The 17,357-nt window shown below is 44.1% G+C and overlaps 1 protein-coding gene across 1 annotated transcript in view; it reads left to right on the top strand.

The window, feature by feature from the left end:
• Positions 1-3,106: 3,106 nt before the first annotated feature.
• The window catches only part of KIF5C (kinesin family member 5C), a 153,652-nt gene continuing 139,401 nt past the window's right edge, over positions 3,107-17,357 (top strand). Inside the window, exon 1 of the mRNA XM_059394320.1 lies at positions 3,107-3,625. Within this exon, the coding sequence (XP_059250303.1) occupies positions 3,500-3,625 (126 nt within the window). The 5' untranslated portion in view covers positions 3,107-3,499. The remainder of the gene's footprint in view (positions 3,626-17,357) is intronic.

Here is a 17,357-nt window from a genome sequence, read left to right as displayed (position 1 = left end):
CTGTGTTTGGGTATTTTTAAGTGCGGGCCAATCATAGACTTTCCCTAGGATTTTTCAATTGTGCCTAGTCCACCTCCTTTTTTTTTTTTTTTTTTTTTAACCTCCATCCCTTTGATTATTCCTTTTTAGCCACCACTGAGCTGTCTAACCAGGATATCTAACTTGTTTCTATGCTTCTTGAGGGTAATGATTTATTTTGTAACTTCCGCTCAAGTTGCACGTGGGCAGGAGGGGATGGGAGAAGTCTTTATCAAACCTTCTTTTAAAATTAATTAATTTACTTTGAGAAAAAAAGAATGAGTAGTAGAAGGAGCAGAGGGAGAGAGAAAATCTCAAACAAGCTCCCTGCTGAGTGTGGAGCCTGATGTTGGGCTCTATCTCACAACCTTGAGGTCATGACCTGTACTGAAACCAAGAACTGTATGTTCAACCAACTGAGCCATCAGGTACCCCCTTTATTAACCCTCTGGTGAAGAGTTCATTTAATAAACCTAACTTTATATATTTTGTGGTAGCAAATGTCATTTGCTAAGTTAATAGTTGATGAATAGATAGATGAATGAATAAATGAATAATGAATCCAGAGGCACACATGTCTTTCCATCCAGGTTATCCATGTGCATAAGGGTCTGGTAATCCTCTGTGGGTTTGGGGAAACTGGGGATTGGGCTGACCTCTCCAGTATATCATGAAGGTGACTGATAAAGATAGTAGATGTCTGAGTCAGAGCCTGAGAACTACTAAAATGATGAGAATTTGGTGCTTGGGCCTTTTTTAAAGCTACTTTCCCTGCATCTGAGGACAGGAAATCAAATTGGTGCTGCTCATAATGGCTTATGAAAGTTTGTTTTAGTAGGTCTGTCTTCGCAGCTAGGCAGAAAAACTGTATTCCCAGGTGTACTTGCATTAAATCAACAGATGTATTCCTTAAATTAACTAAGTAATGCTTTTGTTTTACCACCATTTGTTCAACACACAACAGCAATAACCACCACCACCACCACTAACATTCAAGGGTTTGTACTATGTGCACGTCAGGCACCATGCTACATGCTTCAAAAGTATTATTTCTTTTAATTCCCTCAAAACCTCTATGAGATGATTATTATTCCAATTACAGAGATAAAATGGAGTCTTAAGGGATTTATTTTTTTTTTTAAGATTTTATTTATTTATTTGACAGAGAGAGATTACAAGTAGGCAGAGAGGCAGGCAGAGAGAGAGAGGAGGAAGCAGGCTCCCTGCTGAGCAGAGAGCCCGATGCGGGACTTGATCCCAGGACCCTGAGATCATGACCTGAGCCGAAGGCAGCAGCTTAACCCACTGAGCCACCCAGGCGCCCTCTTAAGGGATTTAAATACCTTTCCTTGGGTCTCACATCTAGTAAGTGGCCGGGCTGTTTACTTACTCAGGTAGCACTTCCTTCTAGGTTGGATTACTTACACAACACGCACTACTATGCACTAGATGCTAGAGACATAAAGATGAGGCAGATATCATTGCCCATGAGAATGTAGAGATAGAGATGTGCATAGGAGATTAGGAGTAGAAGAAGGAGGACACCTACCCTTTGTGGGCATTTAGTAAGTCAGAGAAGCCTTCCTAAGGAAGGAGGGTTGAGCTGAATCAAAGAGGAAAAGGTAGCACTGGAAAGGGAAAGTGGACATCTAATGGTTTAGCCAGCCCAGCACCATGTTCTTTTTCTGGGAATGACTTCCCTCTTCTTTTGGGACCTTCCCACTATGGTATTCCTCAAAGATCTTGCAAAGTTCTTCACTCTGATTGAGTCATCTAGGGCTAGACACCTAAGCCCATGCCAATCATAGGCTTTCCCTAGTTTTTTTTTTTTTTCCTCCAAACCCAAACCAAGCAGACATCTATCCTTATCTAGTGGTAGATATTGAAGAATGAATCCCAGGGACTTTTGGCAGGTGGGTTTCCTGACATTTGGAGGGATCTGGAGTGAGAGAGAATGAGGCCAATACAAAGAGGAAACAGGGACAAGAGATAGAGAGAGTGTGTGTGTTGGTAGCCTGCCTGTTCCCTGGCTCCATCGTTTAATCATTTTTTGAATAAGCAAGATAATCTGGATTCTTCTGATAAATTCTCCTTTTTCCATGGTAGCCCCAGTTGTGTTTCTATTAGTTTTTACTCTACGAACCCTATTTAATATGTTTACTTAGTAATAGGCATGAATGGATGACTCCTAGCGAGCAAATGGCTACACAAAGTATCAGAACAAGCACAGAAATCAGTGAATGGTGGAAGACACAAGTAGTTTGTCAATGTGTAAACATTACGACAAGAAGTGTAGGAGATGAGACTAGCAATAGACAAAAATCTGATCATGGGTTCTATACTATGCAAAGGACTTTAGAACTTGATCCTGTATATATTCTGCTTATTCTACAGGTTCTAATTTGGCATTAGACAGAAGTTCTGTAAACCTCACTATTATGAATAGTAATTAAGAGGTTCTTAACCTGAAAATCACAGGCAGGCTTTTGTTGTCCCCAAATCCAATGAAATAGCATGAAAAATCTGTGGGTGTGTATGAATTTGTTTTTGGTTCTTGTTATGGAAAATGTCCTCAACTTTCATCAGATATTAAAGCAGTCCCTGATCTAACATATGTTGTGAACTGGTATGTGCAGGCATTTTAGGGAATGATGGCTTCAAATATTCATGCAAACCTTTTTTCCCTTAATTTCATCACAACTCTTACAAAACAGTTCAGCAAAGAAAAAATACTTTATAATGTTTCTGCTGGCCATTGATTTAAGGCTTTTCCTTGGAGATCATGAAAACATGTAAAGAGGGGATATAGACCTGGTTTATATAGAGATTTTAACTGGGAATGCTGGAGATGACCTCCACCCTGTTCTTGGCTTGGGCAGCCAGACCAGAACTATAGGCTTTCGGAGGTGGCATCTGGGGTACTACCGTTGTACCCAAAAGCCAATGTAAGTAGCATCCTTGTCCTTCCACCAGCAAGTGGAGAGACTACAAGTCCCAGGATTCTTCCACACTTGGAGCCGGGGCGAGGGCGGGGCGGATCTCTGCAGTGACGTCACCATCCCGGGGCGAGACGGAGGTGGGCGGGGCGAAGGGGCGGGCCGGGGAGGTGGCGGAGCGCGCTGGTGCTGATGCAGGATGGCTGAGCGCGCAGGAGCCCGGGAGGTCTGAGCCGGGCGAGGCTCGCTCCCTGCGCATCGCCTAGTCCGCCGGCCGCGTGGTCGCGGGCAGGTGGGCCCGGAGCGCCGCGCCCGGCCGGGGCCAGGCCAGGGAAGGCAAGTCTGCAGGACCCGAGGGGCCGGAGGCTTATAGAAACCTGCCCGGTCTGGGAGCGGCCCGAGCTGCCCAGCCCGCCGAGTTCGCGATGACCTGCTGAGAAGCTTCGTTGGAGGCTGCAGGCGGTGCGGTTCGTGGCCTCCTCCCTCGTCCTGCTGAGCCCCGACCCCCCACCCTTCCCCGCTCCCCCTCCCTGCCGCCGGCCGAGATGGCGGATCCAGCCGAATGCAGCATCAAAGTGATGTGTCGGTTCCGGCCCCTCAACGAAGCAGAGATTCTCCGAGGGGACAAATTCATCCCCAAATTTAAAGGCGATGAGACCGTGGTGATTGGGGTAAGTGTCCGGGATGTGTGGCTTCCCTGCTGCTTCGCGCCGCAGCCGGGCTCCCGAACGCCCCAGACAGCAGAGGTGTTCGCCACCCCTTCGGACATCCCCCACAGGGTTGCCCTCTCCCATAGACTTGAAGAGAAACCCCCTCCCCCACGCCCTGTAGTTCGCTCCCGGGCGGTGGAGGGGCGACTGGGGGCGGCAGGGCGGGCCCAGGTGGCGAGAGTAGAGGTGGGGGGCGAGGAAGGGTTCGGCGCCGCCATTGTTCTCGGGGTGGGGGCCCTCGTGGGCCTATTGTTCCCGGCTTGGCCACGCCGCGTGGGTTGAGTGCTCCCGTTACCCTCAAGCGGGGTTCTCAGGTTCCCCTTAAAGTAGGATCTCTGCACCCCACAAATGATTGCAGGCATCAGTTCGATTTATCGAACACTTTACCTGTTCTTCTCACGACCTTTGCAAAAGGAAAAGAAAAAAGGGTACTGGAAAAATCCTAGCCTCGGCTGGGAGCTCCCACGCCGTGTAGACGCGGCTCCCCGCGGCGTTTCACCTTGCCCTGCGTGCAGAAGGCGGGGGATGTAGAGAACTGATGGCCTTGGTGTCCCCGGGAAGGCCTGGTATGTCTCCTGCTTCCTCTCAATCCAGACTGCCCTGGACGTGGTCTCCGGGTCTGACCCCTCCCCAGTGCGGCGACCTGGATGGAGAGTAGGCTGTGTGCCCACATCTGTGGGGCTAGGGGGCCCTGAGCGCAGCCAAATAGCCCCTCTCTGCCAGGAGTAGAAGTTACTTTGTGTGGTTGGGTCAACCCCTTCCCCCACCCCCCACCCCCCCAACCTTTCCTTCCGTCCCCTCTTCCCCTCCTCCCACTTGGCTCCCTTTCTGCAGCCCGGGCTGCCGGTGGGGGCAGGGAATACCATTGGGTTTTAGTTCTTAAAGCAATATGTCAAATGAAATAAACCAGCCTTTCCCACCCCCCGCCCCCCGCCCTTTCACCCTCCGTTGTCCCCAGCGTGTGTAGCTGACGGTGCCCTCTTTGTATGCGAGCCGCGTGGGGAGGGACCGACTTAATGGGAGCCTCCCGATCCCCGCTGACATATTCCTGGCAGCCCGCTCGAGGCTGCTGATGCAGCCTTCCCGTCCCTGGCATTGATTAAGTGATGTCATCCCGATTACTGAGCATGCTCCGGCTAACCCCCTCCCTCCGATTCCCCCAGTGGCTGGTGTATTTAGGTCAAGTGATTGACAGGTGACAGTTGATCCAGGGTCTCTGCCGGCGTCTGCCAAGCCTTTCTTGAGCACCAGAGGCTGACGTTTACCGGCCCAAGCAGCCCCAGTATCCTCCTTCACCAAGGTTGTGCTGCAGTCCCTGCGAAGGGCCCCGGGGGACTAGCAGGTGCTAGCAGAATCGGTAGGCGGTCGTTCTCAGGCGAAAGGGAAAGGGTAATGGAGGCGAGGCCCTGGCCTTTGCTCAGGAGCTTCATCTCCTACCTCCCTTAGAGAGGGAGCTCCCCATGACCACCTCTTTCCCCCTTCCCATTTTCACAGTCATCTGGAAACCCTGACCTCCAAATGCTATGTGGATTGGTATTTATTCCAAGAGCTGACCTATGAGGGTAGGACAGAGGGCTTTTCTCTCCGCTTAGTGTTAATTTGAAGAGAAGGTGTATGCACAGTTATTGATGAGGAGGAGAATTCTATACTTAATGGCAGATATGGGATCTGCAGCCAGCACATGGGGCAGATAGAAGCTTGTTTGGGTTACACCTCTCAGCTGGGATCAGCCTACAGTCTGATTTGCTGTTTCCTGAGCTGTGGTTTAGATAGAGTGGGAGTTACTGGGGACATCTAGTCCCTGCCCCTTACCTTGTAACAATTTTTTAAACAAATAATTATGCAGCGCTAGAGGTTTTAAAGAAAAGACTGGAGTTGTTGTTTCTTCTCCTTCCACTTCTCCTCCTCCTCTTTTCTCTCTTCCTTCTCTTCTCCTTCTTCTTGCTCCTTTTCATCTTCCTCTTCTTCCTCCTCCTCCTCCCCCCCTTTTCTCTTCCTCCTCTTCCTATTCTTTCTCAGTCTTCTAAGAGGGATACACCAAGACTAATGAAATAGAATAATCCTCTTTGATCTGTGCGCAAGGCAGAGATCCTAAGAACTATACCTATTTCCCATCTAAGAATACATATGATACTGACTAAGTACATTATAACAAAGTCACTATAAGTGACTATAAGTAATTTCAACAAAAAATTGTGGATGTGAATATGCATGTAACTCTTCAACCGTAAAGTGAAAATTTTGATTATCTCACTATAATCCTTTAATACAACAGTTTTGAATTTTCTTTAAGAAGTTTATTTATTGAAATAAAGCATTCATATAGAAAAGTGTTTTCATAGGGTACAGCTTATAAAGCTCTTATAAGTAACCACTGCCTTGTAACCACTGGTCAGACTAAAACAGACATTTTGGGGACCCCAGAAGTCCCATTAGGATCCCTCCCAGTTACTAGCTGCCTCTCCTTTAGGGTAACCACTCTTTTAACTTCTGATGCTATAAATTAGCTTTTTTTTTTTTTTAAATAAACCTGATATACATAAAACCCTATAGTATGTTTGCTTTCATGTGTGGCTTCTTGCAGTCAGCATCATGCTGTGGTGTGTAGTAGTACCCCATTGTATGAACGTACCACAGTTTGTTCGTCCATCAACTGTTGGTAGACCTTTAGTTTCCAGTTCGGGGTTAATATAGACAAAGCTGCTGTGAACATTGTTTTATACATTTTTTGGTGAGAGTACACACAGAACAGAAGACTGTCAGATGCTGAAGATACTGGGATTGTGCTAGGACCATTCTTTTCCAAAATAATAAAGTGTAACCAAAGGAAAGGACCATTCTAGCAGCTCTTATCATGTTTTGTACACTGAGTGGAATGGTTCCCACGTCGGTTCAGTTGCAATTAGCCCACATGGCTGGTTCAGTTGCAGGTGGAGACTGCCTTAGGTGAGCATTTCTTTCCTTGCTTGTAGAAGTGCAGATTGTGGGGATGACCAAAGAAGGCCAGAACCATCCAGAAATATCAGTCATCTTCACTCCTAACAGATACATGTAAAAAATGAATTTCTGGGGAGTAGCTGTTAGTCTACATTCAGAATCCCCAAATTCTCTCTCTCTCTTTTTTTAAACCACAGTCATTTTTTTTTCTTTAAAGTTCTGTTCAATTTTTATGGAGATGTATGTTAAGAGAGATTATGCAGGTGGAGTTTCTAGATTTGTCTGTTTAAGAAAATGTCCTGTCTTGCAGGAATCACCTGTACCACTCTTGTATCCCTCCCCTCCCCCCCCCCCAGCTCCTATACAAAGCTTCCTTTCTCTGAGCACCCCAGCCACAGTCTCTTCCCACTTTGAACTCCTATGGCAATATTTTGTATATGATCTTGTAACTTTGTTGTCTTAGATTGTTATTAGTTTTATCATATGTCTAATGACATTGTAAGCCATGTATAGAGATACTGACCATCTGTATTTTGCTTCTTTGTACTTCCCAGGGCCTTGCCCACAGAAAGCACTTAATAAGTATTTATTGATCTCTTTGTTGAATCTAGAAATCTTCACTTTGGTATATTTAACTTATTTTGTGGGCTGTTAATTGGCTCTAGGCTTCAGGGAATAGGTAAAAAATCAGTTTTAAAGAGAAGTGCTATTCCTTTGAGCAGCCCTGGTAAGACAGCAGAATATCATAAGAAAATTGGGAAAGCACTACCTTCAGCTTTGTTAAAAATTTAAAAAGCTATCGACAGTGGTGGTGAGCTAGAAGTGGAGGGTGGGGATGGTCTAGTGATTAGAAAGGGACTCCACATAAATGAATTCTTCAGAGGAATAATATTGGATTTATAGCATATCTCGAAGTACACCCTCTCACCCGCCAACCCCCCTTCCCCCGTTGGCTGCTTAAAGTCCTGGTGAGTCAGCCATTACTTAAGGCTCTGACTATTGGTTTTGATCTATCTGTATTGATATAAACTCTGTCTTGGAGAGTTCCCAGTAAGGTTCTTTGAAATAGACCTTGATACTTACGTTTCCTCATTTGGGGCTTTCCTCTTCTTCAGAGTCCTAGGGAAGCAGTAAGTTCTGACCTATTTGACATCAGCCATGAGCTCCGAGCTAGTCAGTGGCATAGAAGGTGGCCTCATTCTGCAGGAACTTAGATTAGTTGTGGGCAGTGAATGGGCAAGAAAGAACCAGGACCAAAACCTCATTCCAAGTTAGAGTTACTGTGGAGTTAAAGACTAAAGAAGTGAAGAAATACGGCTAATTTTTTTCTTTTTGTCCATAGTAATGGTCTCTAAAACCAAGAATATTAAGCAGTTTTCATTTTAAATTTATATGGAGTAAAATCACTTTTTTGAGGATATAGTTCTATCCTTGGGGCTTTGAGAAGTACAGAGTAGTGTTGCTATGCTCTGTTAGTTTCCTTTTGCTGTTGTAACATAATTACAGATTAAAGGCTTAAAACTATACAAGTTAATTATCACACAGTTTCTGTAGATCAGAATCCATCAGAGCTGCTAGTTTCTCTGTTTAGAGTCTCTAAGGTCAAGGCCAAGCTACATGGCAGGGCCATGTTCTGTTCTAGGGGCAAATCCACTTCTTTGCTCATTCAGGTTGGTGGCAGAATCCTTATAGTTGTAGGAGTGAGGTCCTGTTTCCTTGCTGGCTGTCAGGCCTGGCTGTTCTCAGATTCTAGAGTCCACTGCGAGGTCCTAGTCACGTGGCCCCCTTGTCATCTTAAAAACCAGCAATAGGTTGGTCCCTCTCATGGTTCACATCTCCCCTGCAACTTCCATGGCATGTCTGTCTTCCTGACTTTCCTGCCTCCCCCTTCCTCTTTTAAGGGCCTATCTGATTACTATGAGCCCACCCAGATAATCTGCGAACATCTCTGCATTTTAAGGTCATCTGATTAGCAACCTTAATTACATCTGCAAAGTCCCTTTTACCCTGTAACATTCGCCTATTCACAGATTCGAGCAATTAGAGTATGAACATCTTTTGAGCCCATTATTCTGCCTACCACACACCAGCATACTCAAGATATTAAAGTTTTGTTTATGTTCCCACCAAAGCCCTCATGCTACCCTTCTGTAGTCAAACTTTCTCCTGTCTCTTAACCCCTGACATCCACTTCCTCTTCCTCTCTATAATCTTTTTCTAGACTGTCATGAAAATGGAAACACATATTAAAGATCTTTTTGAGTCTGGGTTCTTCTACTTAAGAACTCTTAGAGAGTTGTGTTGTTGTTGCATGTTTCAATGGTGTATTTCTTTTTATTGCTTAGTGGTACTCTGTTACATGGATATAACACAGTTTGTTTATCCATTCTCCCAGTGAAGGGCTTTTGGGTTGTTTCCAGCTTGGATTGATGCTGAATAAAACTGCCGTAGGTCTTTGCATTTAAGATTTTTTTTTTTTTTTTTTAAAGATTTTATTTATTTATTTGTCAGAGAGAGAGCGAGTGAGAGCAAGCACAGGCAGACAGAGTGGCAGGCAGAGTCAGAGGGAGAAGCAGGCTCCCTGCGGAACAAGGAGCCCAATGTGGGACTCAATCCCATGACGCTGGGATGATGACCTGAGCTGAAGGCAGCTGCTTAACCAACTGAGCCACCCAGGCGTCCCAAGATTTGTTTTTTTTAAAGATAGTTTTTAAAAGATATTATTTGACAGAGAGACAGGGCAAGAGAGCGAACACAAGCAGGAGAAATGGAAGAGGAGAAGCATGCTCCCTGCTGAGCAGGGCTCTGTCCCAGGACCCTAGGATCATGACCTGAGCCAAAGGCAGATGCTTAACAACTGAGGCACCCAAGTGCCCTGCATTTAGGTTTTTGTGTGAGGGTAAATTTTGATTTCTCTTGGGTAAATACCTAAGATTATATCAGTCATATTTAACTATATGATTAACTCTAAGAAACTGCCCAATGATTTTTCAGAGTGATCGTACCATTTTGTATTCCTTCCTAAAAGTAATACTTTAAGCCAGGATTTTATTTATTTAAAAGGTTTATTTATTTGAGAGAGAGAGCATGAGAGCAAGGACAGAGCAGGGACAGAGCAGGGAGAGCAGGGCAGGGGCAGAGAAAGAAGCAGACTCCCCACTGAGGAGGGAGCCGGACACGGGGCTTGATCCCAGGACTCTGGGATCATGACCTGAGCTAAAAGCAGATGCTTAACCAACTGAGCCACAGAGGGACCCCAAGCAGGATTTTAAAGAGTTTATTCAGTCACTGTGTCTAAGTGAATACTAATAGTAGTGTTCAGTAGTTGAGATAGATCAGTCCTTCATACTTCTGTGCCCTAAGTTCAGAGATGTTTATACCACTTGAAAATGAACTAGTGGTTTCCAGTAAACATACGCTCTGAATCCCTGGGATGAGTGAACACAAGAGAGTCGCTATATGGGCCCCTGAGGCCACTCTATGTTCAAGGTGAGCACACAGTCGGTACTTCCTAAATGATTGGGGTTGGTAGAGGCGGCAGGGAGTCGGACAGAACTGAATGCAGTTTCACTAGCTAGCTGTGGGGCTGTTTTTCAAGTTGTTAAGCTTTTCTTGGCCTCAGTTTGATCATATTTAAAATGGAGATATAATTACTTATCTTACAGAGCCATTAGAATGAAATGAAAGGAAGTGGTCGAAAGAGTATCTATCTAGCACAGAGAAAATGCTCAGTAAATGCTAATTACCACCCATGTTTCCTATCAGCCTTGTAATTTTCTCACTTTTCAGGAACAGCTTTGCCCCCCAAAATTATTGCCCTTAACTCTAGCCCCTGGAAACCATTTGTACTTCCATTTCTTAGGCTTTTGTTCACTCTCTTCTCCTGCTTGGAGGAGCCTCTTTTTTCATCTCATTTGTGAAATTCCTATCCACCCATGAAGGTAGAGCTCACTGTCTGTTTATTTACAGACTATATAAGATGATCCTTTTATTTGCAGTGATCATTTATAAGAAAGAGTGTGTGTGTGTTTGTGTTTGTGAGTGTGGGTGTGTGTGTGTTTTATGGGTCTCTGCCTCCTTCCCTGTAGTTGTTTCGTTGCTTAGTCAATGTACCTTGATTGCGGCTTCCTTCTTCTCTTGTTTGGTGTGTGGAATCAGGTCTCCATAAACACCAATTTCTGCATTACCTTAAATAACTTGGGTTATCACTGGGGATTTCCCTCTGCCTCCACCTGTGCTAGTCTGGCCCAACTCCCTTATTTAATGACAATGTTTTCCATTCTTGGCTTTTCTTCCCCATTTAAAATAGGAAACCTCCCCCACCTCTGGGTTCCCTTTGGTCCCTGCCTCAGATTTCTCACCTGTGTCTACTTATTAAACAAGCAAAAACAGAATTACCTGCTCCCTAATGATCTTTCTTGAGTTAAGAAAAACTAGTCCCATTGACAGATCCAATTTCACCTTATTTCTCTTGGGTTATTTACAAGGTCCTCTTTTTTGTGGCTGAGAAAGCTCCTCCTTTAACCCATTTGCTGCATACCAACCAAGTTTCTTTCAGCAAGGGACTGTCTTGTTGCATGTGTGGTAGCGCAGAAAGCGTGGGAGATCACGCAGAAAGTGTGGGAGAACATGGAGTTTCAGATTCCTCACAGTGGTTGGCATAAGTTAGACAGCCCAGGACCATCTCCCTGCTCTGAACCTTTTAGTTGCGTGGACTTGGACAGACTGTTAAAGTTTCAGCCTCCTGGTCTGTGCAATAGGGCTAATACCATTGTCCATCTTTTTTTTTTTTTTTTTTTTAAAGATTTTATTTATTTATTTGTCAGAGAGAGAGCGAGTGAGAGCGAGTACAGGCAGACAGAGTGTAAGGCAGAGTCAGAGGGAGAAGCAGGCTCCCTGCAGAGCAGGGAGCCCGATGCGGGACTCGATCCCAGGACGCTGGGATCATGACCTGAGCCGAAGGCAGCTGCTTAACCAACTGAGCCACCCAGGCGTCCCACCATTGTCCATCTTGTAGGGTTATTGTGATGGTCAGAAGAGTGAATGCATACAGAGTGCTGTGCACAGTGCCTGGTATAGAGCGGGCATTCAGAAACTGTCCGCTTTATAAGACCCACCAGTGGTTACTTCTCTGGGCTCTTGTCAGAGTGACTAATCTTGGGAAAGCCCAGATCCCTCTCAGCTCTCCTGGTACCCTCAGGTTGGGGGGGGGGGGGGGAATTATTCTGACACTTGGAAAAATAGGAAGGAAGATTATTGTGATAGGTGTCAATGCTATCAGAATTGGGGAGACAAGTGAGGCTCAACTCAAGATACCAGGGGAGCTAGGTTGTGGGGGTGGGGAGGTAGATGAATGGACAGCTCTTAAAGGAGGCATCAGGGGGAGGGGAGTTCTTGCTAAACTGACCTAACAGGATTCTTGCTGAAGGCAGGCCAGATATCCAGGTGTCGAGATCTAAGTACCAAGGTAATCAAGGGTGCTGAGATATTGAGGGTGGGGGGAATCTTTCTCTAAACTGCCCTAGCAGGTTTCTTGCTAACACTGGACTCTGCAGGGACAGACACGGAAGTTTAAGGTCAAGGCCCAGTTGAGAAGAGGGCTCAGAGGAGCCTGACTAAAGTTTGGTCAAGGAGAGAGCCTTTGTCAGCTGAGACCCAGATGATTCGGTGGGGGCATTCAAGACCTTCTGTATTTGGGGCCTGCCTGACTTCCTGACCTCACCCCGTCACCCCATGTTCCAACTATGCTTCTGTTCCCCAAATGATTAGGCTGCTAAGTGTCCCCACCCTACCCCAGCTGCTTACACCCCACATGCCTGGAACAGCTGTCCTCAAAGTGTAGCTAAATGGCAAGCATCCATTCGCTTTCAGGGTCTCATCCCATTAGTGCCTCCCCTGAGAATTTTTCTGACCAGCCCTTTTGCCCCTCAGCCCTGGCCAGAATTAGACACTTCCTCCTGTGCTCCCCTTATCCATGGATAGCTCCTGACTGACCTCCCCCAGCACTGTGTTTCATTTATTTGGGTATATAGGTCCTTTCTTTCAAGAAAACTGAAAATCCTTTGAAGGAAGGAAATGTGTGCCATTTTTAAACATCTCCAAGGACTGGAACAGTGCCTGAAACAGAGGAGATGTTCAGGACCAGATGTCTTTGGAAAGAAATAGAAGAATGATCATCGTAGGCTGTTAGATGCTACAGTCTGGAGTTATTTGCTTGGGTTTTTACCTTGACCCCTCGCCAGCCCTGGTAATTTGTTTTTCTTACCTTGGACATCTTCGTGGTTTTATTGTTACTGTCTCAAATGAAATAGCTTTTTCAGCATTCTGACATATTTCATGTTCATTGCAAAAATACTCAGATCATGCAGAAAAGCAAGAAGAAGGTGTAAAAAACACTTTTAATTTTATGAACCAGGAAATACTATCGTTAATGTTCATTGTGTATCTCAGAACCTTTCCATTTTGTAAAATGCCATACTTTGTTTTAAACCAAAGATAGGGGGGCGCCTGGGTGGCTCAGTGGGTTAAGCCGCTGCCTTAGGCTCAGGTCATGGTCCCAGGGTCCTGGGATCGAGTCCCGTATTGGGCTATCTGCTCAGCAGGGAGCCTGCTTCCCTCTCTCTCTCTGCCTGCCTCTCTGTCTACTTGTGATCTCTGTCTGTCAAATAAACAAATAAAATCTTAAAAAAAAAAAAAAAAAAACCAAAGATAGGATTTTGTAAAAATCTGTTTTGAAACCCACTGTTTTGCTTAATGGTATACTTGGGATATCAGCATTTTTAGAGGCTGCATATAATTCTATTATATATCTAATCAATACTTTAACCATTTCCTAATGTTAGACATTTAGATATTTCTGCTTGTTTTTCTTTCTGTATAAACAGAGTGTGATAAACATTGGTGCACACATCTTTTTGTGCACTTGATTGATTGTTGTTTTAGAATACATTCTCCAGAATTGGGATTGCTGGGTAATAGGATATAGAAGATTTTAAGGCAGCCATAGCTTTTTGAGAGAGAGCAGTTCAGAGATGGTAAATTGTCCTGTTTTATACTCTCACTTCTTTGCCTACCAGCTGGAATTGCTGCCAGTTTTTCTCATAAGGCATCCCTTCATACCTGAACTAAATTAGATTCTTACCAAGAGTATGTGCTCTGTCATGCACTGTTAACCCGTAAAGCCAGAACACGGCAATGCCTTTAGACTTCTAATGGAAACCATACGATTTTGTAGGCTGTCTCTTGTCAGTTTCAATATCCCAAAGGATGTTGTTTCCTGGAAGTGATCAAAAGCTAACTCTGTCTCTCGAGGCAGAAAAAGATAGAGGCAAGATTGTAGTCAAAGAAAAATAGGGTGGGTGCACTCTTTCTTCTTGGTGCTAATCTTGAATGGCCTGTGATATCTTCTGGGCAGTGAGTGGTAAGTTGAAAAGGCATCAAATAACCCTCACAAAAAAGCCCTAGAAAGAGTGCCCCTCCCAGTGCCTCTGATTATTAGGTACTCTTTTAAGAAACTTATTGTATAAAATTCCAAACATGCACCAAGTAGAAATAATAACAAAATGTACCTCACGAACCTATCAACCAGTTTAAGTATTAACAAATGACCAATTTTATTTTTTGTGTCTTCTTCTACTAAACTTTCCTCTCTAAATTACCTGATTGTTTTAAAGTGAAATCTCACATTATTTTATCCCTAACCTATCACACACACACAAACACACACACACATGTGTATGTATGATATATATATATATATATATATCTCCCATATATATATATATATATGATCAGTTCTCTTTTAGAACCTCAATAATATTATCACAATTAAAATATGAGCAATTTTTTAATGTCAAGTACTCCGATTTCCCCCTTTAACTTCATAAGTTTCTTCTGCAACTGGTTTGCTCAAATCAGAATATTAGGTGCTATTGATTTTAAGTGAGAAAATGCTCTTACATAAGCGACCTTGAAGCAAGAAAAGGAGGCTTTTGCTATGGAGTCATGTGAGACAGTAGAACCACACACAGGGCAATCAGGCTAATCAGGATTTCCGGCCCATCTCCCTTAACAATAGTCACATCCCACTTATTCTTTCTAATGAACCAGTGCCAACAGTTCAGTGTCACCCAGAAAAGCTATTTAAAGAGCTTTGTGCGTTATAGCTTCTCCCCCGTGCTTTCGCCCGGCTTTAGTTGGTTGTATAAACATTAGGAAAGCAGCAGATTGAGATTCACTCAGTTGTCTTCTGAGCTTAGTACCACCCTTATCAGATCGGTACCAACTACATTTACAGCAATTCTTTTAGGTGTTTCTAGGTGTATCAATATTTATTACATTTTCAGTCCATGAATACCCATCCTTGATGTGAACTGAATATTGGAAAATAAATCCAACAGAGCTGAAGGGAAAAAAATGTATGTGTGAGAACAGAATCCACTGCAACATAATACTTTAAGGAAAAAGGTTTGTAGTTGTCTTTTGTCTTTTGTATTCCTTTTCTCACTTAAAAAAAAAAAAAAACTTTTTGGGCATCTGGGTGGCTCAGTCAGTTCAGCATCTGCCTTCTGCTCAGATCATGATCCTGGAGTCCTGGATCAGCCTCCCTGCTCGGTGGGGAGCCTGCTTCTCCCTCTCCCTCTGCCTGTCACCCCCCACCCCCCCCCCCCCCCCATGGCTTGTGCTCTCTCTCTGTCAAATAAAAAAAAAAAAAGCTTTGAAGGGAGATGGAGTTGGAGAAAAACTACAAATTAAAAAAAAAAAATCCTGGTAATTTATGCTTTAGCTTCTTAGACTGCAGTGTATGGTTGTAAGAGCTGCCGATCAACAATAGTGTTTTAGAAGCCATTTGTTTAAAGATCTCAGCAACACAATTCTGGACTGACACGTCTCGGGGACTCTTACTTTCTCGGGCCCTCTCATAGAGCAGTCTCTCCCATTTTTAGGTTTTGTTTTGCTTCATGAAGAAACGAAAAGCAGTCTGCTTTAATTCATTGAGGAGGTTATTTCATAGCTTTTTTTCTGAACAACTGTCTGGTACCTCACTCCTCAGAGATTATTGATTTTCTTCTGGGAATCTGGCTAAATAATAACCCCATGTGACATCAGAAACTTTGGATAGTCTTGGGGGAAGGGATTTCTGCTTCTCTGTCATAGCTGTCTCCTATCTCATAGAGGGGCACACATTCCATCCCGACTGGTGAGTGTCCAAACCAGTCTTGGTCCTGGTCACTGGTAAGCAGGATTCCATGAGAAGTGGTTAGTTCCTTCCAGTATCTAGCCTTTGTGGTGAGTTGACCTCTGTGGGGTCTGGCTTCCTGGGCTGGCTTCTAGGAGTTATTCTTCTGTCTCCTCTGTGCATGCTGCTGAGTGGGTAAGTTAGGTTGTGTCCACAGATTCAGGCCAAGGTGGGCTGATCTCAAGGTCTGGAAAAAGATGGGTTGCTGGATGGAGGGGTGATGAGTTAAGGAAAGTAGAAAGACCACATAACCCTACTCACTTGGCCAGGTTTGGTATTGGGGTGATAGGACTGGTGCCCTACCCAAGTGGACCTGGAAACTTCAGCAAACTCTCCCACCATGCAGGTAGGAGGGGCTGATGGTTAGGGGAGGCTTCTGGCTTTTTGGGTCCTTTGTACCGATGTCATGCTATAGCATCAAAACCTCCTAACTAGGGGCGCCTGGGTGGCTCAGTAGGTTAGGCCTCTGCCTTCGGCTCAGGTCATGACCTCAGGGTCCTGGGATCTAGCCCTGCATCAGGCTGTCTGCTCAGCAGGGAGCCTGCTTCCCCCCAGTCCTCTCTGCCTGCCTCTCTGCCTACTTGTGATCTCTCGCTCTCTGTCAAATAAATAAATAAAATCTTAAAAAGAAAAAACCCTCCCAACTAATGATTTATTTATATAATATTTGTGGAAAGTAGACTTTAGAAAGGAAGTGTTTAGCTCTTTGATAATAATTACTAGACAACAAAACCTACTAATTATGCGTTCAAACAAGTGGGAAAAAAACACCCACAGTACTATATCCTAGTATAACAACACTTGCTTGTTCGTTTGTTAAATGTTTCTTAATAAATATGGCTCTTATAAAGATGGGCTTGAAGATCTGTTTTAAACTGTATTTTCTGGTCTAGACATGTAACCAAGAGACTATACAGGGGAAAATACATACCTATTTGATAGTTCTTTCGTTCTATTAAAAAACAAGTATAAGAGGTAATATAGACATTCATGGAAAACTTGAAATTAACTTTATTACTATGAAAAATGTTTCCTTTTCTGAAGAATAAAAGTAAAGTTTTCGGACTTCGCGGTAATACTGTGCTGTCCAGTACGGAAGTCACTGACCTGCAGCTAGTGATCTCTTTGGAAGGTAGCTGGCTCAGCTTGGGGTGTGCAGTAGTGGTAACACTTACACTGGCTTTTAAAGACTTAGTACAGAAAAGAGGAATATAAAGTATCCCATTTTTGTGTATTCATTACATTTTGAAATGATAGTGTTTTGGATATATTAGGCTCAATAACATTAGTAAAATGATTTTCCCCTTTTTATTTTTAAATAAATAATTTAACATGTGACTAGTGGGAAATTTAAAGTTATGCATGTGGCTTGCGTTCTTTGTTGGAATTGCATTTCTTTTGAACAGTGTTGCACTAATCTTTTGATGCTGACACTGTTCTGCATTTATTAATTTTAGTTCCACTTTGGTGTTTTGAGGGCATATTGCGTGCTAAGCTAAATAAGTCAAGATCTCTGCC

The sequence above is a fragment of the Mustela nigripes genome, chromosome 3 (assembly GCF_022355385.1).
Source record: "Mustela nigripes isolate SB6536 chromosome 3, MUSNIG.SB6536, whole genome shotgun sequence".
NCBI classification, from domain to species: Eukaryota; Metazoa; Chordata; class Mammalia; order Carnivora; family Mustelidae; genus Mustela; species Mustela nigripes.
This window is presented reverse-complemented; position numbering and strand designations above follow the sequence as displayed.